The sequence below is a fragment of the Staurois parvus genome, unplaced genomic scaffold (assembly GCF_062004578.1).
Source record: "Staurois parvus isolate SC_StPar_1 unplaced genomic scaffold, SC_StPar_1.0 ptg000211l, whole genome shotgun sequence".
Taxonomy (NCBI): Eukaryota; Metazoa; Chordata; class Amphibia; order Anura; family Ranidae; genus Staurois; species Staurois parvus.
The window spans coordinates 394,737-420,579 of record NW_028318007.1 but is presented as its reverse complement, the minus strand read 5'-3'; the positions used below and the strand labels follow the sequence as shown (position 1 = coordinate 420,579).

The 25,843-nt window shown below is 44.5% G+C and overlaps 1 protein-coding gene and 1 long non-coding RNA gene across 2 annotated transcripts; one reads left to right on the top strand and one right to left on the bottom strand.

Annotated features, from left to right (window-relative positions):
• Window positions 1-512: 512 nt before the first annotated feature.
• On the top strand, window positions 513-4,140 carry LOC149461043 (uncharacterized). Its single transcript, XR_016312956.1, has 2 exons — window positions 513-582; window positions 3,915-4,140. It is a non-coding gene; the product is annotated as an uncharacterized LOC149461043 (long non-coding RNA).
• EXOC3L1 (exocyst complex component 3 like 1) lies at window positions 1,473-22,251 on the bottom strand. The gene is made up of 13 exons (XM_089678874.1): window positions 22,174-22,251; window positions 18,350-18,504; window positions 17,352-17,571; window positions 16,387-17,095; window positions 9,519-9,636; window positions 9,244-9,369; window positions 8,021-8,121; window positions 7,830-7,940; window positions 5,940-6,081; window positions 4,845-4,967; window positions 4,485-4,640; window positions 3,296-3,420; window positions 1,473-1,788 (listed from the first exon to the last, which is right to left on the bottom strand). The coding sequence occupies exons 1-13, from the start codon at window positions 22,229-22,231 to the stop codon at window positions 1,602-1,604; spliced, it is 2,331 nt and encodes a 776-aa protein (XP_089535000.1). The 5' UTR covers window positions 22,232-22,251; the 3' UTR covers window positions 1,473-1,601.
• Window positions 22,252-25,843: the final 3,592 nt, after the last annotated feature.

The window sequence follows — 25,843 nt, the reverse complement described above, 5'->3', positions numbered from 1 at the left end:
TTTTCATCCAATGATGGCTTGCTTTTTGCTTCTGGTGAGTGCATAGGGGTGGTGGAGTATCACAGAAGTCACAGTCATTATTGGTCATTATTGGTTCACATCACTCTTGGGACTATTTTTTGGTCAAGTTTTTTTGAAACATATTACAGTGGATTATATTCACGTTGTTGCCTTTCATATGTTGGACCAGGGGCGGACTGACCATTTGGAAACTCAGGCACTGCCCGAGGGCCCGGGGTCAGTATGGGGCCCCATGAGATGTCCCTGGTACCTTTTTCATAGGATTTTTTTAGTTTGGGCAAGGACACAGGGGCCCCATGATCCCCTATTTCCCGGGGGCCCCATGAGTTCTCAGTTGGCCCCTATGTTGGACAGTTATTATTGGTCAATTCTTATCATTTTGTTACACTATAACATTGTCTGGTCACATAATTTATTTCATTTTCATATATCAGCGCTGCACCTTTTGTTTATAAGTGTGTAATTTCATTTCTCTGCCCCCTTTTTTTCAGAACTCTCAGACAAGCCTATAAATTCAGCACTTTGAATGGATGTAGAGAAGAGAAGATGGCAGATAAACAGGTACACCTTTTGTAGGAGGATTTATTTTATCTCTGTGTATAACCTGAGGATAGTCCCTTCACTGAGTATATGTAAGGGTTTACAACCACTTTAAGATATACTTTAAAGGAAACCAGTACGAAGAGAAATTTCTGGGCTGATATTGCTGAATTCTTCTGAAATTGTAACTGCCTGGCTGTCTTGACGAGCCAATCACTGACTGCAGGGATCACCACTGGGATGGGAAGTTGGCCTCTGGAGGAAAATGTCTTCCCTGTAGGAACAGGAAGTTGAACAGATACATCGGGCTGATAAACTATCAACGGTGAAACAAACAATGGTTCCCAAAGCACGGTCCTGCGGAATGTGACATGCACATCAGAAACAGAAGAAATCCCAATTTGTGATATTTCAACAAAAAAAAATATGGCAATTTGTGAGATGTGCAACAGAAAAGAGTGCCTAGACTGGGCGAGGTAGGACTGCTTATGATCCCCACCATGTAACAGATCATTTTTCAGAATTTGCTACTTTTTTTCTTGATGTTCGTCATCTCCCCTGTGACAATTCCCCTCTCTGCACCCTGATCATCTATTTGTCCCCACTGTGTTAGGAGATGCTCCTAAACAGTTCTGTCATCTCTGATCAATATTTAGGAGGATTAAGTTTAAAACAGATGGAGCAGGGGTGGACTGACAACTCATGGGGCCCCCGGGCAATAGGGGATCATGGGGCCCCTGTGTCCTTGCCCAAACTCATAAAAGCCTATGAAAAAGGTACCAGGGGCATCCCATGGGGCCCCCTACTGACCCCGGGCCCTCGGACAGTGCCCGAGTTTCCAAATGGTCAGTCCGCCCCTGAGATGGAGTCATCATAACATTTTGTGCAAAGAACCCCCAGATACACCAATGTATGTTGATTGTTTTTTAATCAAATAGTATAAAATTATTATTTGATTTACATAGAAATATGGGGGGGGGGGGCAGGGGGCATTCTGATAGCTCCTGCAGTAGTTCAGCCCCACAGCTGATTGTGGAAGTTTAGGCGCAGGAACTGGGGTGGAGGCAAAATGGAGGGGGAGGGGCAGGGACAGGGATACTGATAAAAATCGGACGAAAATCTTCTGGAAGAGAGAGGGCCTGACGCTGCATTGTGCTGAGAACAGTATGGCGGATGTCACGGCTTACGTCACCCCTTAGTTCCAGTAATGCCAAGACGTGATCATCACTGTGGAAGAGAAACACAATAAGGGTTACCGAGAGGATCACCAAGGATATGGCATTACAGTCCCAGACCCAACAAGATCACCTAGAATATAACACTGCTGTCCCAGACCTAACAGGATAACCAAGGACATAGCACCACCTTACCAGACCCAACAGAACCACAAAAGGTTATATTACCATAATCCCAAACCCAACAACATCACCGAGGACATAGCTCTGGTGCCAGACCCAACATGATCATCAAAGTTATAGTACTGTGGTCCTAGACCTAACAGGGTCACCAGGGATATAGTACCATGGTCTCAGACCTAGAAAGATCACCAAGGATATACTGTAGTACCCTGGTCCTATACCTAACAGGATCACTGAGGATATTGCACCATGGTCTCAAACCTAATAAGATCACCAAAGATATTGCACCATGGTCCCAGACCTAACAGGATCACCAAGAATATAGTACCATGGTCCCAGACCTAACAGGATCACCAAGAATATAGTACCATGGTCTCAGACTTAACAAGATCACAGAGAATATAGTACCATGGTCTCAGACATAACAAGATCAGTGAAGATATAGTACCATTGTCTCAGACATAACAATATCAGTGGAGATATAGTACCATTGTCTCAGACATAACAATATCAGTGGAGATATAGTACCATTGTCTCATACCTAACAAGATAACTGAGAATATGGCACCATGATTTCAAACCTAAGAAGATCACCGAGGATATAGTACCATGGTGTCAGACACAACAGGATCAAGGAGAATATAGCAGCATGGTCCCAGTTTCAGTCAGATTATTAAAGATATAGTATTACAGTCCCAGACTCAATTGAATCACTAAGGATATAGCACTGCCATCCCACACCCAGCTGGATAGCATTGCAGACTTACGTTTAATTGAAACCACTAAAGAAATAGCACATTGTTTCCAAACCCAACATGATTACTGAGACTAGAGCACATTGGTCTTAGACCCAAATGGTTCACTGAATATATACTACCATCATTCTAGTGAGAACCTGATCTTCAAGAGTAGAGTACTGTGACCCTAGAGGTACTTTATAGAAAATATAGTGCTGCGGTCCTAGACCTATCAAGATCCCTGACAATTCAGCACTGTGGTTCTAGACCCAACTGGATCACAGATGATAGAGCACTAATTTCCCATATATATAGTATTCTATTCCTAGATCCAAAAAAAATAACTGGGAATATAGCACTGAAGTCCCAGACCCAACACCATCACACTGCAATATTTTCCACCATGAACCTCCCTTCTGAGAAGCCATGTCAGCTGATACAAAAAATACAGAAACTTTCCAGGAAGCTGTAAGAGAAATCCTGCAGACCAGTGTCAGTTATGATTCACACAGTACATGCAGGTTTAGACAAAGATTTAACCCGCTGCCATGTTTAAGAAATTATAATGTATACAGGACGCAACCAGTAACAACAAAAATGATCACGCCATCATGATCACTTTGGACATCTTGAAATTACCTGATATCGGGGAAGGCACTCATCAGTCCTGATATTTCCAGACTCAGCAATGATGGATCCTTCAGGGCAAAGAGTTCCTGAAGAGCGAGGATGAGGGGAACACAGAGGTTTGAATCTTCCAGGCCCTGAGAAGGTAGCAAAACAAGATGGATGCCATACAGAATTTTTACCAACGCTGCAAAACAAAGAATCTGCCAAAATCTGTGAAATATTCACCTCGTCGCTTCCGAGATTACAGAAATCAGACCTAAATCTCAGTCTGCATTGTTACTCTTCAATGTGCACAAGTTTTGTATGTATTTTAGTTTATTTAGTCTGCCAAGCCACTGACCCTACACCGTGCCCAGCCTCTTGCCCTACATCGTGTCCAGCCACACACCCTAAGCGGTGCTCAGTCGCTGACCCTATGCTGTTGACTTTGCTCCGTATGTGATGGATTTGGTAAAATGCCTATTTTGTTTCCTATTGAATATATATATATATATACGCTATTTCTATAAGTTTTATAAATATTTACTTTTATACTTTAATACATATGTTGTGTGAATATTTTCTGCCTGCTGGGCTTTGTGGTACTATAAGAAATCCTTGCTTAAGAAATGTCTGCTCACACACACAGACCCCCTCCCACCGTGTGATTTGGGAAACAAAGGAATGTTTTTCTTCTCTATAAGATAAGACTGAAGAAGATCACACCTATACCATGACGGAGATTGTTTTCGTGTGGAAATGACCAATCAAAGACTAATATAATGCTTATGCTGTTGTCACATGACTCTCGCATCATTCTGCATATATAAGTTCACTTTCTCATTATAATAAACTAGAAGTATTCATAGACTGAACTTGTGTGTCAGCGTGAGTCCCTTCCAATGTGCACACATTTCAAAGCTAGCGTCATAAATTTTGGACAGGAACAGATAAGCAGTGGACGATTTCAGTCCAAGACTAAAACACGTATCCAACTGCTGGTCCTACAGAGCTGAGCCACATACCCTGCGCCATGCCCAGCGACAGACCCTACATCATGCCCAGAAACTCTTTAACCCCAATCACTTACATTAGATTGTTTTCTACAGCCCAGCAATATACGTGACTCTTTGCTGTCCTTTGCACTGTAGTCCCATCCATATACAGTATTTAACAGCACCCCCCCCCTATTCTCACACAATAGGGGAAGCATTTTTACCATCCTGTGGAAGGAAGATTTCAGTTCCTCGGCATCCATGGACATCCTCTGCGCGAGCTGCAGCCGCTCCGCACAGTTCCGGCACACCAGTTTACTGTGGAGAAGAGCTTTGACGTACTCGATGGTAACCATTCTCTCTACCTGTGTCAGCAGATACTGAAAAACAAGAACATTCAGAACTGTAAAGACTTCAGGAGCCCCACCACCAATACTCTTATCAATGACTGAACTCTACCTAGCTACTGTATGTATGACACGTCCATTCATGCATTCATGGAATATGGGGTAACATGAACATCACACTGACTGATCATCAAACTGCAACAGGGGGCAATGGAAGACCCTTGATGATGGACTCACCTGATTTAATGGTGAGCGTACTTGGGAAAGGTACTGTCCAAACTGTTCCATCTTTTCGCAGATTATCCGTACAGTGTCCGAACCAGACAACCAAGGACGAGACGGGATGTTCCGGAACAGAGGCTGGGAAAGAAGGTAAATAAAAATACAGAAAGGTGTGATCCCTGAATGGAGGCTAAAGGGTAAGGAATATAGAAATGCATGGATGTCCTGGAATAGAGGCCAGTGGGGATGGTAAATAAAAATACAGAGATATACAGGGATGTCCTGGAATAGAGGCCAGTGGGGAAGGTAAATAAAAATACAGAGATATACAGGGATGTCCTGGAATAGAGGCCAGTGGAATAGGATATGGGAATAGAGAGATATACAGGGATGTCCTGGAATAGAAGCTGGTGGAATAGGATATGGGAATACACAGATATACAGGGATGTTCCAGAACAGAGGCCAGTGGAATGGGATATGGGAATAGAGAGATATACAGGGATGTCCTGGAATAGAGGCCAGTGGAATGGGATATGGGAATACAGAGATATACAGGGATGTTCCAGAAAAGAGGCCAGTGGAATGGTATATGGGAATACAGAGATATACAGGCATGTCTGGGAAAGTGACTGGGGGAATAGGATATGGGAATACAGAGATGAACAAGTATATCCTGGAATAGGGACCAGTGGAATGGGATACAGGAATACAGAAATATACAGGGATGTCACAGAATAGAGGCCAGTGGAAAGGAATATGCGAATACAGAGATATACAGGGATGTTCTGGAATAAAGGCCAGTGGAATGGAATATGGGAATACAGAGAAATACAGGAATGTCCTAAAGTAGAGGCCAAAGGAATGGAATATGGGCATACAGAGATATACATGGAGGTCCCAGAATAGAGGCCTCTGGAATGGCATAAGGAAATACACAGATATACAGGGAAGCCCCGAAACAGAGGCCAGCGGAATAGGATATGAGAATTCAGGGATATGGGAATATAGGGGACAGGAAGACGTAGAGATGTACTGGGATATACAGGCAGATGACAGGAGTGGACAGAGAAGGTGAGGATGATGCAAGTTGTCTGTTCCTCAGTAAGTACCTGAAAGTCGGTCTGCAACTCATCCAGAAGGAGATGGCAAGCTTTCTTCTGGGTCTTGTCAAGGGATGTCTGCAGGCATGGAGCAGCTTTACTGAATGCAGGAAAATGCAATTCCTCCGGCTGTAACTGTCCAATGGAAGAACTGGCAAATGTAGGGTAATAGAACAGTGGAGATGGAGAAATTTAGTACATATAGGTCTCATGACCTGAGTCTCTAGATCAGTATTTCTCAACATTTTTCCATTCAAGGCACCCTTTAAATTTCTACACATTGTTGAGGCACCCCATTCTAAAATGTAAAAAACTAAACTAATAGTTTTACCTAATGCAGCAACATCCAACCATGTAGAACACCCAACGTTAGAGGTGATTCATTCTTCCAAACCAAATACACCTTTGAGCACTGCCACTAACTAGTATTTCAATGTTTCTCTGTTCCCCCACCCCAGTGCTGATGGAAAGTGTCAGGGGAGAGGCATATAAAGATGCTGTGAAGGTACCTGTTATGATCCGCCAGGTGGTGCCTCAGGCTGCCAACTGACAGACCTACTCAGAGCGTGGGGTCTAAGCCCGGGCTGTGCTTTCACCAGGGCCCCTGATGGTGGGGATGGACTTGAAACAGTCCCGGGCCAGGTCACGACCTCCGAGCAGGCCCACCAGTGGATGAGGAGACCTCCGGGGACGTATGCAGGTACCGGGAGAGCCAGATGTGAAGAGGATGGCGGCCCCAGCAGGGTAGTAACGGATCGTGGGCCCGTGAGGGTAAGCGGGGTACAGAATCGGTGGGCAAAGAGTAGTCAGGTCACACGCAGGATCAGCAGGGTAAGTCAGTCCGTAGAATGGTCAGGGCAATCCGGGTCAATCACAGGAGCAGGCAGAGTAGTCAGGACAATCCGGGTCAATCACAGGAGCAGGCAGCGTAGTCAGGGCAATCCGGGTCAATCACAGGGGCAGGCAGCGTAGTCAGGGTCAATCAGGGTCACTAGACGGGTGCAGGAACTCAGAATCACAGAAAGACCTTGCGGCAATCTGTGACAGTGCAGGGCATCTTTAAATAGTGTGCCCTGCACTGTCATTGGCCGGCTAGGACGCACCCCGGCTGTCATTGGACGCCTGAGGCGCGCCCGCGGCTCCTACTGCGCATGCGCGGCGTCCTGTCAGCCGCGGCTCGCCGGGACCTAGTGCCTGTGTCCCGGCGCGATCTGCCACCAGTGCGCATGCGCAGGGGACGGCGCCGCGATCCGGGACTACGGAGCCGCGATCCCTGACAGTACCCATCATCCTCCAATGAAGCCATTAATTGTAAGGACGTTGGTGGATGGAAGGTTGTAATAGTGCACAATGAATGTAGGTTTGATCCACCATCTGGCTTGTATACAATTTTTTGGGCAATTTTTAAGCATTTTGCTAAGGTACCCCTCAAGAAAACTTAAGGTTCCCCAGGGTGCTGGTTGAAACAGGCTGCTCTGGATGATACATGGGCTGAAGATCAGAAACTACACTGGTCCTCCAACCCATGTACAAGTAGTCTGAGTGTAAACCTAGATATGCCTTGAGTAAGTCTATATTTACTTACTGTGGATTTCCTACCTTTGCTGGGAGCCTGCTCCAAGTATCAATTACTTCTTCAGTAAAATAGTATTTTCTAGGGTTAGTTTTGAATATTCCTCCTTCTAGTTTGAGGTCATGTCCCTGTTTTCTTCATCTCAAATTTATAATGAAAATAATTTCAAATAGAAAAGAAGATTTCAGTTCTAATGGATCCAGCAATGACCATTATTGGGATACCCTCCCCAAACCTCCTGATATGTTATTACCCCAGTGGACTTCCTTTTATGGTTGAAGGGTCAGTGGAAATCACACATTTGGGGAATCAATCCAAACAGATACCTGAGAGCAGAGCATGCGTTTATAATGGCCAGGAGGTAGGGGATATAATGTGGCGGGAAGGTTCGCTCCTTCATATGTTCTATCCCATATTTCACCAGAGTCTCCCGTAACCTGTAGTGGAAAAACAACGTATCAATAGCACAATATCTCCATTGAGGTTGATCATCTACAGTATATCGGTGCTGACTCACCATACCAGGCAGTTCTCCATCTCGCAGAGTGCAGCTGTTCTCATGCGGCTCTCTAGGCCCTCACCCAGGGCAGACGCCAACTGAACGTTTTCCATCAGCATCTGCAAATGATCAACATGTGTCATCTTCTCATGACAACACAATCATTCCCATTCTGAGATCTGTGTTTTTTAATATTTGTACTTTGTTTCATTCTACAACTACTGACAGTTATATATCTGGAATGCATCAGTAGTAAAATTTACCCTCATCAGTTTGTGTCTCTGCCCCTCCCACTATGATAAGATTTCCCTGCAATAGTCTTTCTCTGCTCCTCCCACAATGGCAAAATCTCTGGCAGAGGTTGCTCTCTGCCCCTCCCAAAAGGAATACATTTCCCCAGAGTGGTTTGTGTCTCTGCCCTTCTCACAATGGTGAAATTTCCCTGCAGTAGTTTGTGTCTCTGCCCCTCCCACAATGGTGAAATTTCCCTGCAGTGGTTTGTGTCAATGCCCCTCCCACAATGGTGACATTTCCCTGCAGTTGTTTGTGCCTCTGCCCCTCCCACAATGGTGAAATTTCCCTGCAGTAGCTTGTGTCTCTGCCCCTCCCACAATGGTGACATTTCCTGCAGTAGGTTGTGTCTCTGCCCCTCCCACAATGGTGACATTTCCCTGCAGGATTTTGTGTCTCTGCCCCTCCCACAATGGTGACATTTCCCTGCAGGATTTTGTGTCTCTGCCCCTCCCACAATGGTGATATTTCCTGCATTGGTTTGTTTCTGCAACTCCCACAATGGTGATATTTCCTGCATTGGTTTGTGTCTCTGCCCCTCCCACAATGGGAATATTTCCTGCAGTAGTTTCTGCCCCTCTCAAAATGGTGAGATTTCCCACAGTGGTTTGTTTCTGCCCCTCCCACAATGGCGATATTTCCTGAAGTAGTTTCTTCCCCTCCCAAAATGGTGAGATTTCCCACAGTGGTTTGTTTCTGCCCCTCCCACACTGGTGAGGTTTCCCGCATTGATTTGTGTCTCTTCCCCTCCCACAATTTTGAGAATTCCCCGCAGTGGTTTGTGTCTCTGCCACTCCCAAATTTTCCTGCAGATTTCTCCAAGTTCTAAGATACAAAGCGTGATCAGCTACACACACTGTATGGGCACTAAGGGTGACATATTCCCCATCACTAGACCGTCAGCTAAGCTGCCACACAACTCGTGCTGCTATTGGTGACCAGCGTCCCACCTGCATGACAATCTGCTGCACACCAGACAGGTAGAAGCCGTCTTGGTCTTTATCTGGCTCCTGATCCCTCATCCAATCAGAATACTCCACATCTAGTGCTTTGTGTATCCATTGGCTCAGACAGGCCTGGAAAAGAAAACAATGTCATGAGAATCACTCTGGGGGGGGGGGGTGACAGGTGGACCCTCTACCAAGAGCTGAACCCCAATTGGTTGGGATATATCACGTCATATATGAAATCTCCACCTCCTGCATCATATGTCACCATGTCTCACCCGTACGCTGCGTGTATAGCGGTTCATCTGCTCATCCATCACTTCTGTGGGGATAAGGGGCCCCAGCTCAGATACATCAATCTCTGGGGACAGATCTGGATGTGCCATCAGATCCTCGCTGGAACACACAACCATCAGAAGCGTGAGAATCAGACTTCACAACTGAATGTCCAGGTCAGAGTCAGTCCATCAAAGAGACAGTTCTAACTATAGGGACCCCAGTGGGACAATTCATACAAAAAGAGTCCATAAATTTTGAGCCAGCCTGACTCCCCTGACTACACAATCTCTGGATGTTATAGAGTCACTTCACTACCACTGCAGCACACTTAGAACCCCACAGTCCTTCCCACTCTCCAGATGGTATAGAGTTACTCTGCTAACATTGGGGAGCACCTAGAACCACACACACAATCCTTCCCACTCTCCAGATGGTATAGAGTCACTCTGCTAACATTGGGGAGCACCTAGAACCACACACACAGTCCTTGCACTCTCCAGATGGTATAGAGTTACTCTGCTAACATTGGGGAGCACCTAGAACCACACACACAATCCTTCCCACTCTCCAGATGGTATAGAGTCACTCTGCTAACATTGGGGAGCACCTAGAACCACACACACAGTCCTTGCACTCTCCAGATGGTATAGAGTTACTCTGCTAACATTGGGGAGCACCTAGAACCACACAAACAATCCTTCCCACTCTCCAGATGGTATAGAGTCACTCTGCTAACATTGGGGAGCACCTAGAACCACACATACTGTCCTTCCCACTCTCCAGATGGTATAGAGTCACTCTGCTAACCCTGCGGAGCACCTAGAACCACACACACAGTCCTTGCACTCTCCAGATGGTATAGAGTCACTCTACTAACACTGCGGAGCACCTAGAACCACAAAGACAATCCTTCCCACTCTCCAGATGGTATAGAGTCACTCTGCTAACACTGCGGAGCACCTAGAACCACACACACAGTCCTTGCACTCTCCAGATGGTATAGAGTTACTCTGCTAACATTGGGGAGCACCTAGAACCACACACACAGTCCTTGCACTCTCCAGATGGTATAGAGTTACTCTGCTAACATTGGGGAGCACCTAGAACCACACACACAATCCTTCCCACTCTCCAGATGGTATAGAGTCACTCTGCTAACATTGGGGAGCACCTAGAACCACACAAACAATCCTTCCCACTCTCCAGATGGTTTAGAGTCACTCTGCTAACATTGGGGAGCACCTAGAACCACACAAACAATCCTTCCCACTCTCCAGATGGTATAGAGTCACTCTGCTAACATTGGGGAGCACATAGAACCACACATACTGTCCTTGCACTCTCCAGATGGTATAGAGTCACTCTGCTAACATTGGGGAGCACCTAGAACCACACACACAATCCTTCCCACTCTCCAGATGGTATAGAGTCACTCTGCTAACCCTGCGGAGCACCTAGAACCACACACACAGTCCTTGCACTCTCCAGATGGTATAGAGTTACTCTGCTAACATTGGGGAGCACCTAGAACCACACACACAGTCCTTGCACTCTCCAGATGGTATAGAGTTACTCTGCTAACATTGGGGAGCACCTAGAACCACACACACAATCCTTCCCACTCTCCAGATGGTATAGAGTCACTCTGCTAACATTGGGGAGCACCTAGAACCACACAAACAATCCTTCCCACTCTCCAGATGGTTTAGAGTCACTCTGCTAACATTGGGGAGCACCTAGAACCACACAAACAATCCTTCCCACTCTCCAGATGGTATAGAGTCACTCTGCTAACATTGGGGAGCACATAGAACCACACATACTGTCCTTGCACTCTCCAGATGGTATAGAGTCACTCTGCTAACATTGGGGAGCACATAGAACCACACATACTGTCCTTGCACTCTCCAGATGGTATAGAGTCACTCTGCTAACATTGGGGAGCACCTAGAACCACACACACAATCCTTCCCACTCTCCAGATGGTATAGAGTCACTCTGCTAACCCTGCGGAGCACCTAGAACCACACACACAGTCCTTGCACTCTCCAGATGGTATAGAGTCACTCTACTAACACTGCGGAGCACCTAGAACCACAAAGACAATCCTTCCCACTCTCCAGATGGTATAGAGTCACTTGGCTAACACTGCTATATACAGTACCTAGGCCCACATGCAGTCCTAGAGTCACTAACACTGCAGGGCGCCTAAGACCACACACAAGGGAAAATGTCACCAGCACACCAAGGATCAGCAATATGTGGTCACATGCCTAATGAAAGGGTCCTGTGAGACTCCGAAACGTTGCCTTGCTGTAACTATGTGACCGTTCATTAAAACTTTTGGACCCATATTGGTGATCCTCGTGTGCTGGTGACATTTTCCCTTGTTGATTCTGTTCGGTTCCAGCCGATGGTCGCTGCAGCACCCACTTATACACACAGCCATTTTTAAGGCAGGAACGTGCGTTTGGATTGTACACTTGCATTCTAAGACCACACGCAGTCCTTCTAGTTCTCCAGATGTTGTAGAGCAAGGGTCTCCAAATTTTTTGAACAAATGGCCAGTTTACCATCCTTTAGGGGGGCCGGACTGTGCTCAGTGGGAGTAAACAATGCCACATCTTTGGTCTTAGGGCAGTGGTTCTCAACCTGTGGGTCGCGACCCCTTTGGGGGTCGAACGACCCTTTCACAGGGGTCCCCTAAGACCATCAGAAAACACATATTTCCGATGTCTAAAGAGCAGCTACTGTGTAGAAAGCAGCTGTTGTGTTGAAAGCAGCTACTCTGTTAAAAGCAGCTACTGTGTTGAAAGCAGCAGTATTGGAGGTAAAACGACACTCATGAATTATAATTACTGGGTAAATAATTTTATGGTTGGGGGTCACCACAACATGAGGAACTGTATGAAAGGGTCACGGCATTAGGAAGGTTGAGAACCACTGTCTTAGGGGGAGAAATAGCTGGTGTCAATGGGAGGAATAGTGCCCCATTGGTAGTATCAGTGGGAGGAATAGTGCCCCATCATTGGTGTCAGTGGGAGGAATTATGCCCCATTGTTGGTGTCAGTGGAAGGAATAGTGCCCCATTAATGGTGTCAGTAGCAGGAATTATGCCCTATTGTTGGTGTCAGTGCCAGGAATAATGCCTCAAGGAAATGCCTCAAGGACTGGATAAAGGCAAGCGATGGGCCACAGTTTGGAGACCACAGTTATAGAGCAACCATTCCCAATCAGTGTTCCCCCTGAGGTTATTAGGAGTTCCTGGGGATGATTGTTCTCCCATCTAATGGTCCCTGCACTGTTCCAGGTCCTACACCACTTGGCAGAGCCATAAGATTGGCACAAATGACAAGGACTTTTGGACTCCTCTGGATCGTCTTCTTAGTTGGTTCATTCTGAATGTCAGGAAAGGATGAGGTGTATTTATCTGGACAGGACATAAGGACAATTCTATCACAATGCTAAACAGGAGCAATGAGATTCAGAGACATATTTACTAGAAGAGTACATTTTCAATCATACATTCCTCCCTTAGGTGAGACAGAATAGAGCTGCAGCCACACCCCCATTGTGTGTCCCTTTGGGGTCCATCTCTCACTGTAGAGCAAAATCAGTATCTGTCCAAGATTCATCATACAATTGTCACCTGATGAATAATCTGATTTCTGTGCCATTGATACATGTCCCCGATGCATGGAGCTCAGTTGCACATGTCAGTGTCCCCAATGTATGGTGCAACCCTTCCACATGTCAATGTTGCATCTGATGGTTGGAAGATCTTCCACTAATGCAAACTATTACCAATGATATACCATGTGGGAATAAAATGCTTGCTGACCCTGGAAAAAGCAGACTAGGTCCTGTATCGATATATTCCCCTCATATATTATTGGCCATTATAACTTGGTCAACTTGGCCAAGTTGGCCCAGAAGTTGGGACAAATTTAGGGTAGAGGTTGATGGAAGCAAAGAACGTTTCTTCAGGCTATAATGCCAGATTGTATCATGTGTTGTATGTTGGGTGACATCTTACTAAAGATATGTGTTTATAGTACAGAAAATAATATTAGGAATCAGTGAGGATGGTACAAATATGTCTGGAGTTCAGACAGTAACATGACTTTTCAATAACTACAGTCATGGCCGAAATTGTTGGCACCCTTGATATTTCTCCAGGAAATCATGTATTTCTCACGAAACGTATTGCATTAACACATGTTTTGCTATACACATGTTTATTCCCTTTGTGTGTATTGGGACAAAACAAAAAAAGGGAGGAAAGAAAGCAAATTCGACATAATGTCACACAAACCTCCAAAAATGGGCTGGACAAAAGTATTGGCACCCTTTCACAACTGCGGATAAATAAGAATGTTACAAGCATGTGATGCTCCTGTAAACTCACCTGGGGCAAGTAACAGGTGTGGGCAATATAGAAATCACACCTGAAAGCAGATAAAAAGGAGAGACGTTCACTTAACCTTTGCATTGTGTGTCTGTCTGTGCCACACTAAGCATGGACAACAGAAAGAGGAGACGAGAACTGTCTGAGGACCTGAGAACCAAAATTGTGGCAAAATATCAACAATCTCAAGGTTACAAGTCCATCTCCAGAGAACTAGATTTGCCTTTGTCCACAGTGCGCAACATTATCAAGAAGTTTGCAACCCATGGCACTGTAGCTAATCTCCCTGGTCGTGGACGGATGAGGAAAATTGATGAAAGATTGCAACGCAGAATAGTCCGGATGGTGGATAAGCAGCCCCAAACATGTTCCAAAGACATTCAAGCTGTCCTGCAGGCTCAGGGAGCATCAGTGTCAGCGCGAACTATCCGTCGACATTTAAATGAAATGAAACGCTATGGCAGGAGACCCAGGAGGACCCCACTGCTGACACAGAGACATAAAAAAGCAAGACTACAGTTTGCCAAAATGTACTTGAGTAAGCCAAAAGCCTTCTGGGAAAACGTCTTGTGGACAGATGAGACCAAGATAGAGCTTTTCGGTAAAGCACATCATTCTACTGTTTACCGAAAACGGAATGAGGCCTACAAAGAACAAAACACAGTACCTACGGTAAAATATGGTGGAGGTTCAATGATGTTTTGGGGTTGTTTTGCTGCCTCTGGCACTGGGTGCCTTGACTGTGTGCAAGGCATCATGAAATCTGAGGATTACCAAAGGATTTTGGGTCGCACTGTAGGGCCCAGTGTCAGAAAGCTGGGTTTGCGTCCAAGATCCTGGGTCTTCCAGCAGGACAATGACCCCAAACATACGTCAAAAAGCACTCAGAAATGGATGGCAAAGAAGCGCTGGAGAGTTCTGAAGTGGCCAGCAATGAGCCCAGATCTAAATCCCATTGAACACCTGTGGAGAGATCTTAAAATTGCTGTTGGGAAAAGGTGTCCTTCCAATAAGAGAGACCTGGAGCTGTTTGCAAAGGAAGAGTGGTCCAAAATTCCGGGTGAGAGGTGTCAGAAGCTTATTGATGGTTATAGGAAGCGACTGATTTCAGTTATGTTTTCCAAAGGGTGTGCAACCAAATATTAAGTTAAGGGTGCCAATACTTTTGTCCAGCCCATTTTTGGGGTTTTGTGTGACATTATGTCATATTTGCTTTTCTGCCTCTGTTTTATATTTGTTCCAATACATACAAAGGGAATAAACATGTGTATAGCAAAACATGTGTTAATGCAATACCTTTTTTGTGTGAAATACTTGATTTTCAGGAAAAATATCAAGGGTGCCAACAATTTCGGCCATGACTGTATTTCATATTGATACTGTGAATCATGACTGCGTCTGGATTTCAGGTTATATTTGTAGCATTACAGAGTTAGGCATTATTTTGAGATGTAGACTGTGAGAGTTGGTGCTAGAAATGATTGTGGACAATAATGACCTCTATAAAGGGATAGGCTGTGCTATACCATAAATGTCTGAAACTTCTTTTGAAATCCAATAAATAAATAGAATCAATTTTCCCCTGATGAAGCCGCGTGACTCGGTAGCGTAACGCGTAGGGGAGGAGCTCTGACATCACAACGCTTAAAGGAAAATCTCACGGCGAGTATGTGGAGAACACACAGAGGACAGTATATATTGCAATACAAAGTGGTTTTATGTCTTTTATAATGTGAGTGCATTATTTTTTAAAGCATAATAAATACTTTTAAAAGGAGATAAGGCACTATGTCATATTCTTTGATTGTATGAAATTCAAGGAGAGGAGAGACCCCCTGGAGGAGAGAGCAATAAATCCATCCATCCACCAGAATCCAGGAAATTAGGTCTCTATAAAAAACACCAAGACCCCTGCTGGAAAAGGGGAATTACTACACCCATCCATCTGGGACAGGGATATAAACCTACATTCACCCACAAGTCCATTTAAAGGGACGCAAGCTGTTTTTGACCTTACTTAACGGTTTGGTCATAGAAATATGGTGAGCGCACACTGGTGATGGAGCACGTAAAGAGAACACATCATTGTGCAGACTTTTGAGATATATATAAATTTAAATTTATATTTTGTTTGATAATTTTTTTGATATATATGTAAACATTTTTTTTTTTTGCATGAAGTTTACACATTTATTAATGCTTCACGGAATGTGGAAATAAGCACGGATATTTAGAGGATCACGTATGTTATAAATGTATATGGTTTAAGAGATTTGTTGATCATACATGGCTTAAATATATATATACTGGGAGTATATTAATTTTACAATTTTTAATTCTATATTAGTGGAGCGCTACACGTTTTTGTATTAGTTGTAAAGAAATAGATGGGTTGCCAATACAGCCCTCAGACAGTCCACTGTTCATGTGACCATGGCTGAGCAATCATGCTGTCTTACCTGGGGTAGACAATAGTCATCCAATGAAGGACACAGTACAGAACAGGATGAGAAAGCTCGTGACTGAGAATCTCACGCAGATGGCGAGATATAATCTGGTGACACATTTTACCAATATTTCGGCACAGGTCGTAGTGTGGAGGAACACAAGGTGCTAGTACTGCAGATGCAGCCAGAAGCTCTTCCATCATTCTGCACTGGATGTCCTTAAAATGTTTGACCAAGTCTGTTGGATTTATTTCCTCTGACTCCATGGTGGATTCCATTAGTCTCTCACAGACACCCTTCTCCAGTGCCTGGAAGAATTTCTCTCTCCATCTCTTGGGTCGTCCTGGAGGTTTCCACAAGAGCTGTGGAGGACCCCTCGACTCTTCAACATCCAGAAGTTCTTCTCGCTCAATGATGCGGACAGCAGAGACCAGGATTGATGGGTCGCAGTGTGCTACAGTCAGGGCTGAGTGAGCCAGTGAGAACATAGTACAACCCAATTCCTCACTCAGATCCTGAACCCTGGCAAAAAACTGTCTAACTAGATCCAAAGCTTCCCCATTCTGATGGCCATCCTCAGTGGTGCTAAACAATGGCCTGGCCTTCTGTAGCCTGTACAACACATCGTCTCTCAGGCTCTCCATATCACGTAGATTGACATGAGCCTCCAGTAGTTGCTGCTTCTCAATGAACACCTTTGTCTGATCGATCAGCTTCGGCACTGGGGACAAATCAATAACAATGGATATCATTCACTATTTTGGGAATTCTGCAGAAATCATATGAAATATTCATGTCTCATTCAGTTTCCATTTACTGACTGATGGTCAAAGAAATGTCAGTGTTTTGTCCAGTCCACAGAAAATGCAAGAATTTATTGAATTAATTCTGGCAATTTGGGGCTCTGAATTTTGGAAAATAGTCTAGCTAATTTTCTTACCAAGACATGACAAAGAAATCCCTGTTGTTGTCTTTACCTGCATAGACGTGAGGCAAACTTTGTATGACCACAGACAACTGGTTGTGCTCCATCACCAAATGTCGAATGGTCTCTTGGTGGCTGAGCGACCCTTCACTGGCTCGCCAGATTTCCTGAGCCTCACTGAGCGCCTTTTGGATATGGTGAACCTCGGTGTGTGCCACTCGAAGCTGAGAGAGGCCAAGATCAACTCCCTCCAAATACGACTGAAGTGCTGACTGTGAACACAGACGAGAACATATCAACCAGCAACCTTCTAAATGGTGACCAGGGACATTCATATTAGGATGCTTGGGCATTGCTGAGTTACTTGGTGGGCCCAATGAGTTCTGCAAAGCCGAAAACTCAGATTCACTAGAACACACTGCATTCAGCCATTGAAACAATTCCAACTTTATTCCTTATCATAGCTTTATGTGCTGATTGGAGCAGAGCATGAGAAACCTCCCAGCTGCCCATGTGGCCATACTCTGATGAATCTCTAGGGCCCCATGAGTTGTTTTTGCAATCAGCAAAGCATAGGACAATATGCCAAGGTACTGTCTCTACATGTGCTTCAGATACAGTTTCGTACCAAATGATTTGCATTCTTACTTAAAGCACATTTTTGTAAGATTTCCTGAATGGATAAGAGCTCTTCACCTGTTTAGTGAAGTTAGGAGTAGCCAGAGGCGGACTGACCATTCGAGCACTCGGCACTGCCCGAGGGCCCGGGGTCAGTAGGGGGCCCCATAAGATGCCCCTGGTACCTTTCATTGGCTTTTTTATAGGCTTTTTTGGGTGTGGGCGAGGACACAGGGGCCCCATGATCCCCTATTGCCCAGGGGCCCCATGAGTTGTCAGTCCACCCCTGGGAGTAGCTATACATCTGCTCAGCTATATTAAGTAAGCTGCACAAAATCCTTAACAGTTAGCCTTTCCTGGTGTGCTTTCTCTGTGAGCTGGGTTCTTCCTCCTACAACCATCAATGGATTTCTAAACGAGGGTGTCACTTACTTTTAGCCGGGACTGGATGGAGTTATTGCGCTGTGTCTCCCGCCTCCGATACTGACCAAGATGTGCCAGCTGGTCAGGACGACAAAATACACCAGATGCCCATTTCAGAGCTGCCCCACGTGCCAGACTCTCAGCTTTATCAAGTGCTTCAAACTCTGCCAAATATATAACAATGTGAGATATAGGGAAACATAGAAGAGTGACAGCAGGAAAATGTATTTAAAAAATGTATATTTGTTTTATTTTAACTTTGTTGAATCCACTTACTGTTGACTGATGCACAACCTCTGTTGGAAGAATATTCCATGCATGAACTATTCTTTGGCTCAGACAAAGGCATAGTGGCTAAGTGGCTAGTACTTCCGCCAAGCAGCACTAGGGTTGGCGGTTTGAATCCCAACCATGGCACTACCTGCCTAGAGTTTGCATGTAAAGAAAAGAAAGAATGGCTGCACTCTGCAAAAGGGATACTGAAGATAAAATGTCTTTATTTCAGATGGCAATGCACAAGATACAGTGAATAATGCGCTTATAAGCACTGAAATTGGGTGAAACCAGTCAACCAATCCCCTGCATCCTGTGTTTTGTCATTTGGAATAAAGACATTTTATCTTCAGTATCCTTTTGCGGAGTGTGACCATCCTTCCTTTTCGTTACAATTCAGTGCGGTAGCGAGGTGGGCCTGTACCTGTCAGTGGGATAGGCTTTAGGATTGGCCATTTTACTCACCTTAGCGGTGTTTCTATATGTTTGTGTCTAGAGTTTGCATGTTCTCCCTGTGCCTGTGTGGGTTTCCTCTGGGTACTCAGTTTCCTCTCACAATCTGAAGACATGCTGGTAGATTAATTGGCTCCTGTCTAAATTGGTCCTAATATGTGTATGTATGTGTGTTAGGGACTTTAGATTGTAAGCACCTTGAGGGTTAGGGACTGATGTGAATATACAATATATATGTTACAGTGTTGTGTAAATTGATGGTGTTATATACAGTAGGTACCTGTAATAAATAAATAAGGGAGTTCATACTTTCTAAGATTAGCTTTGAAGTTTCCATCTGCTAGTTTGACGTCATGCCCACATGTTCTTCATCTTTGCTTCATATTGATAATACTGCCTTCCTACACATTATTCAGCACCTTGATGTATTTCAGTCATGTCTCCCCTTTCCATTCTTTTATCTGGACCACACATATTAAGTTCCTGAAATATCTCCTGAAATGTTGTATCCCTCACACCTTTCACCATTTTTGTTGCCCATCTCTGGATTCGTTCTATCTTATCAATATTGTTGGTAAATGAAATCTCCAGAACTGGATACAGTATTCTAAATGAGGTCTAAAGATCTATGAAGGGGAAGCAGGACCTACTTCTCCTGCTGGTGAATCGTCTACAGATGCATCTTAGAATTCTGTTTGCTTTCCCACTGCGTGCCGACACTGTTTGCTCATTTTGCAATCATATAAAATAAGTATTTCGAAATCTTTTTTCCTCTGTAGTGTTTGCCAACACTGTACCCCCAATATTGTACTTTATCAGGGGATTCTTGTTCCCTGGGTGCAGAATTTTACATTTGGAAACATTGGGCTTCAGTTTCCACCACTTTGACCAATTTTGCAGCAGTGCCAAATCATGTTCCATGTTACAGACACCTACAGGGATATCAACCCTATTGCACACTTTTGTGTCATCAGCATAAAGACATACCTTACCCACCAACCCTGTAGTTATATCACTTACATATAGATTCAGTAGAACAGGACCTAGTACAGAGCCTTGTGGTACCATTCTCTGTTCCATTTACAACCACATTCTGGTAGTTAACCAACTGCGTATCCACTGAACCACCCAAGGGTTAAGTCTTGGTTTGTACAACTTTTTATTAGATCATTATGTACGTAGAATTGTATCAAACGCTTGGCTGAAATCAAGATAGGCTATGTCCACAGCACCACCCTGGTCCAAAACATTAGTGATATAGTAAAAAAATTTAATCAGATTAGTCTGATATGATCTTCCCTCCGTAAAGCCATGCTGCTTTGGGTCCAGGAAGTTGTGTGCTTTTATGTGATCACTGGACCTTCTTTAGTAACTTGACTACAATGGATGTTAAACTCACTGGCCTGTGATATCCAGCTTCTACCTTGCTTCCCGGCTTATGGATAGGTGCAATGTTAGCTGTCCGCCAGTCATGGGGAACTTCTGTTAGATTTTGTAAAAAGATCTGCTAATGGGCCAACATCTACACCTCAGCTCTTTTAGAACTCTGGGATGAATACCATCAGGGCCCATTAAGTTTAGCTGAGCCAGTTCTCCTGCTACGTTTCCAGAAATCCTGAAAATTAACCACCATTACAAAAACCAATATGATCCCCCAACTTGTTATTCTTAGTGCAATTTATTTCTGAGAAGACTGAATAGAAGTCATTGTTTAACTGGTTTGCTACATCCAGATCTCCCTCAGCAACGTGTTGTGCCCAGTTTTCATTTTAGTCATCCCATTGTATTTTTTCCTTCCATCTCTGACATACTTAAACAAAGGTTAGCCATTCCTCCATTTTCTATGCTTTAGCAGCACTGATTACTGTGTTTGGCCTGCTGTTTTTTTCTCCTTTACTATCCTACCTACCTCTTTAGTGAACCATAATGTTTTGTTCCCATTTACTCTCACTAATTTGACTGATAAATAATCTTGCTGCCTCTAGGACAGTAGACTTTAAGGGCTTGTTCACACATGCATCAATAGCATGTGTTTATGTGGCATAAATTCAGCATTTTTAAATTCATAATCGCCTTTCACTGTCTTCCCACAGTACGACATAACTATATATGAGTGACATCATTCCCCCTGAAGTACGACATAACTATGTATGAGTGACATCATTTCCCCCACAGTACGACATAACTATGTATGAGTGACATCATTCCCCCGAAGTACGACATAACTATGTATGAGTGACATCATTCCCCCCAAAGTACGACATAACTATGTATGAGTGACATCATTCCCCCCGAAGTACGACATAACTATGTATGAATGACATCATCCCCCACAGTACGACATAACTATGTATGAGTGACATCATTCCCCCCGAAGTACGACATAACTATGTATGAGTGACATCATTCACCCCACGGTACGACATAACTATGTATGAGTGACATCATTCACCCCGAAGTACGACATAACTATGTATGAATGACATCATCCCCCACAGTACGACATAACTATGTATGAGTGACATCATTCCCCCCGAAGTACGACATAACTATGTATGAGTGACATCATTCCCCCCAAAGTACGACATAACTATGTATGAATGACATCATTCCCCCCAAAGTACGACATAACTATGTACGAATGACATCATCCCCCACAGTACGACATAACTATGTATGAGTGACATCATTCCCCCCGAAGTACGACATAACTACGTATGAGTGACATCATCCCCCACAGTAAAACGTAACCGTGTAAGAGCAACATCACCCCCTCATTGTACAGCATAACGTGTACGAATGACATCATCCCCCCACAGTACAACATAACCGTGTATGAATGATGTCATTTCCCCCACAGTATGACATAACCATGTACGTGTGACATCATCCCCCCCACAGTACAACACAAGCGCGGATGAATGACATCATCCCTCCCCCACAGTAAGATGTAACCACAAGCAAGTGACATCATTCCCCCACAGTACGATGTAACCATTTACAAGTGACATCATTCCCCCACAGTACGATGTAACCATTTACAAGTGACATCATCACCCCTGGCATCCCTATGTATTGAGAAGAGTAACTTTCCATTGCTGTCTCACCCTCCGCTGACATGGTCGGTCTCTCCTTCCCTGGCCGGTAAGGGAAGGGAGGATACATCCAGCACAAACATCCTCTGCATAGAGTGAGAATCCCAGCAGACAGGATATGGGAGGGGGACTGATGGAGTGCACCATCTCCACACTTAGTACAGGACAACTGAGGCTAAGGAAAGGCAGAAGTGATGATGAATGTGTTTAGTGATGAGGCACAGTGTTACTGTGAGTTCTGCCCGTGCTTGATGCATGCTGGGCCATGGTCCCATTTTGGAGGTTGTAATGCCCAGAATTGTGATTGTAAATAAAGAGATTTTAGAAGTGTAAGCAGAAAGGTCCCATTGAATGTCAACGGGGAGGACATCCAGGGGTTCTGAATTGTTAGGATATTTCCAACGCTCATCAATCACGTTGTGATGGGAGGAGACATATTAAAACATCTTCTGTGGGATATCTAGAAAAGTACCAGATCTTTTGGTGCAGTACAGGTGGAGAATGGGGTCACTCACCTGGAGTCTCATACTAGGTGCAGAAAAGGACATTCACACCAGTTCTCTGATGTGTTGGTCCGTACAGAGGAAGCCTCCAACAAGTATAACATATTCTACATCTAGGGAGCCGCAACCCATTCTCCAGCAGCCTTCCTCCAGGAGGGACAGATATCCTCCACTCAGGGGCGGACTGACAACTCATGGGGCCCCTGTGTCCTTGCCCAAACTCAAAAAAGCCTATGAAAAAGGTACCAGGGGCATCTCACGGGGCCCCCTACCGACCCTGGGCCCTCGGGCACTGCCCGAGTTTCCAAATGGTCAGTCCCCCCTGGCCTCCACTTCACAAAGTTTATACAGAGATGAAGGAAAGATAATTATTCACATCAACCAACATTTCTTCTTATTCATTTATTAAAATTAATTTTCCCAAGGCACGTGAGTGCAACATGAACATCTGATACCCTACCAAGCCATCCTGCCAATAAGAGAAGGATGGGTCTGTACTCCATCCAGCCTCTGGCCAGTCCAACATCACCATTTGTCACACCACTGTATACGCTTCATGTGAGATGGTGCTGAGAGGTGACCTTCAGGTTGTAGACAAAATCTCTGCACTGGCAGAATATTTCAGAACAGGTTTCATCATTTTATACTTTATCTGGTGTGATCAGAAACACCACCAAAAGGTCTCATCTTCCTGAAAATAGACTGTGCCCTTGATCAGTTAGGTCTGGAAGGCAGATTGAACTTCTGGTAAGCCTCTTACTGCCCTGTACAGACCCCAACCGACAGCAAACCTGGTCCATGTTGCTATTCCTTGTAGGTCCTACCCTTCCCAAATGCCATATAAATTATAAAGTGGTATTGCTAGCATTTGTACTTTAAGCCAGCTGGAATTTCCTGTAAACTGCCGTTACCATTCAAATCGGGAAACCAGAAACTTTCACAAAAGGTCAGTTCACTGTCCATCAGGCTCAGACCAGTGGGAGTAAAACAATTCCCTGATGTTAGAGGTCAATGGGAACAAGGCCGCAATACATGGATTGAAATCTGGCCGATTCAGCAGGGAGCAGACGAATTTCGATCCATGGGCATGGGTAGGCCGGTTGTATTGAGGTCGATCGATTGACTTCTATACAACCAGCCAGTCTGTTTTTTCTTGAATGATCAGTGCTGCTAACTATAGCTGGCAACACTGATCATTGTATTCTGACAGCGGGGAAAAGTCTCCCCGCCATTGGACCACAATAGCAGAGCAGGAGTGATTCTCCCCCCTTCCCCATCAAGCACGTGAATGGGGGAATCAGGTCTTTTTTTTTTCCCCTTTCATCTCGCTGGTTGAATGAAAAAAAAAAAAAAAAAGGATTATTGCACGGCCAAGTTTAAAGGTCTGTGTTGATGGGCTTTTACATTCCAAAACAAGTCTATAGGACTGCAATCCCATTTGAAGCAAGTCAGGAAATCAGCTGCACTGGTCAATGAATTCTTCATCTCACCACTGTCTCACGTCATGGACATGCACTAGCTGTTGGGATTTGAGCACAGGGATCTCTTGTTTGTTGTATTGTTGGGTCAGTAGCCAGACCTGAACCTTGTAGCTCTCCCCATTGTGTATTTTCCCCTATGCTAGCATTGTGTCCACAGTAGCACTTGTGTAGGCAGGGCAGAGTAGGACTGGCCATAGAGGGATTACTTTGACGCAGTTGGCCAGTTTAAGCATGTATTGCAATATGTGTGAACAAAATATCCCTATTTATTGCAGTCTGCTTGAAAGGGTATATACCAGTGTGCAGAGGGTCTTCAGAATCTCTAGTGTCTCACGTCATGGACACAAGTCTGTTAACAGACCTATACAAATGCCTTGTTGTTGAGGGCAGTAGGATTAAAGAGTAACTCCACTTTTGTTGAAAAAAAAAAATTTCCCTCTGGGTGATCTATTGCAACATTGCAAGGATTTTAACAAACTTTTTTGCAGATTCCTACCTTTTGTTATTCTGAAGAAATAGCTGTTTGTCTGTAGCCATGTACAGAGTGAATCAATATGGGAGTGATTATCAATCAGCTGCTGCACTTGCAGGGTTGTAATGAGGCAAGGTCAAATTGAAAATGAAAGGTAATTTTTAATATTCAATTACAATAGGACTTGTGTCACAATTGTATATGCTATATATTTTTTTTTCCTATTTTTTTCCCCCAAGCAAGTGGAGTTTAGAAAGCTTACAGAACTGGTATGCAGTAGTACATACCCTTGTGCAGGCTCCACATTCTGCACTGCTCTTCCTGATGACACCATGGTCGGGGCTATTCAGGAACTGTTGGGCAGATGATCCCACCCGATACTGCCTGTGATAGAGTGCCAGGTACTGCAACAATTCGCCTGGTACCTGTGGTCACTCAATGACTTCCTCCTGATAGCATTAAAAGTCTGTATGTGTGGCCTTTGATCGCAGGGGCCAATTTATGGCAACAATCATCTCGTAGTTTGTGGACGATCAAACTTAAACTTAAAATTGGTTTAAAATCAACAAACATTATTAGTCCCAGTCTTTGGCTTGACCCCATTGGAGTAATTTCCCCCCTTCTCATAACAAACTTACACAGATTTTCAATCGGATTAAGGTCTGGAGATTGGCTAGGCCACTCCGGGACCTTAATGTGCTTCTTCTTGAGCCACTCCTTTGTTGCCTTGGCCATGTGTTTTGGGCCATTGTCATGCTGGAACACCCATCCACGACCTATTTTCAATGCCCTGGCTGAGGGAAGAAGGTTCTCACCCAAGATTTGACGATACATTGCCCCATCCATCGTCCCTTTGATGAAGTGCAGTTGTCCCGTCCCCTTAGCATAAAAACACCCCCAAAGCAGAATGTTGCCACCACCATGTTTGACAGCTGGGATGGTGTTCTTAGGGTCATAGGCAGCATTCCTCCTCCAAACCAACCACGGCGAGTTGAGTTGATGCCAAAGAGCTCGATTTTGATCTCATCTGACCACAACACATTCAACCAGTCCTCCTCTGCATCATTCAGATGTTCAGTGGCAAACTTCAGACGGGCCTGGACATGTGCTTTCTTGAGCAGAGGGACCTTGCGGGCACTGCAGGATTTCAGTCCTTGACGGCATAGTGTGTTAACAATTGTTTTCTTGGGGACTGTGGTCCCGGTTGTCTGGAGATAATTGACAAG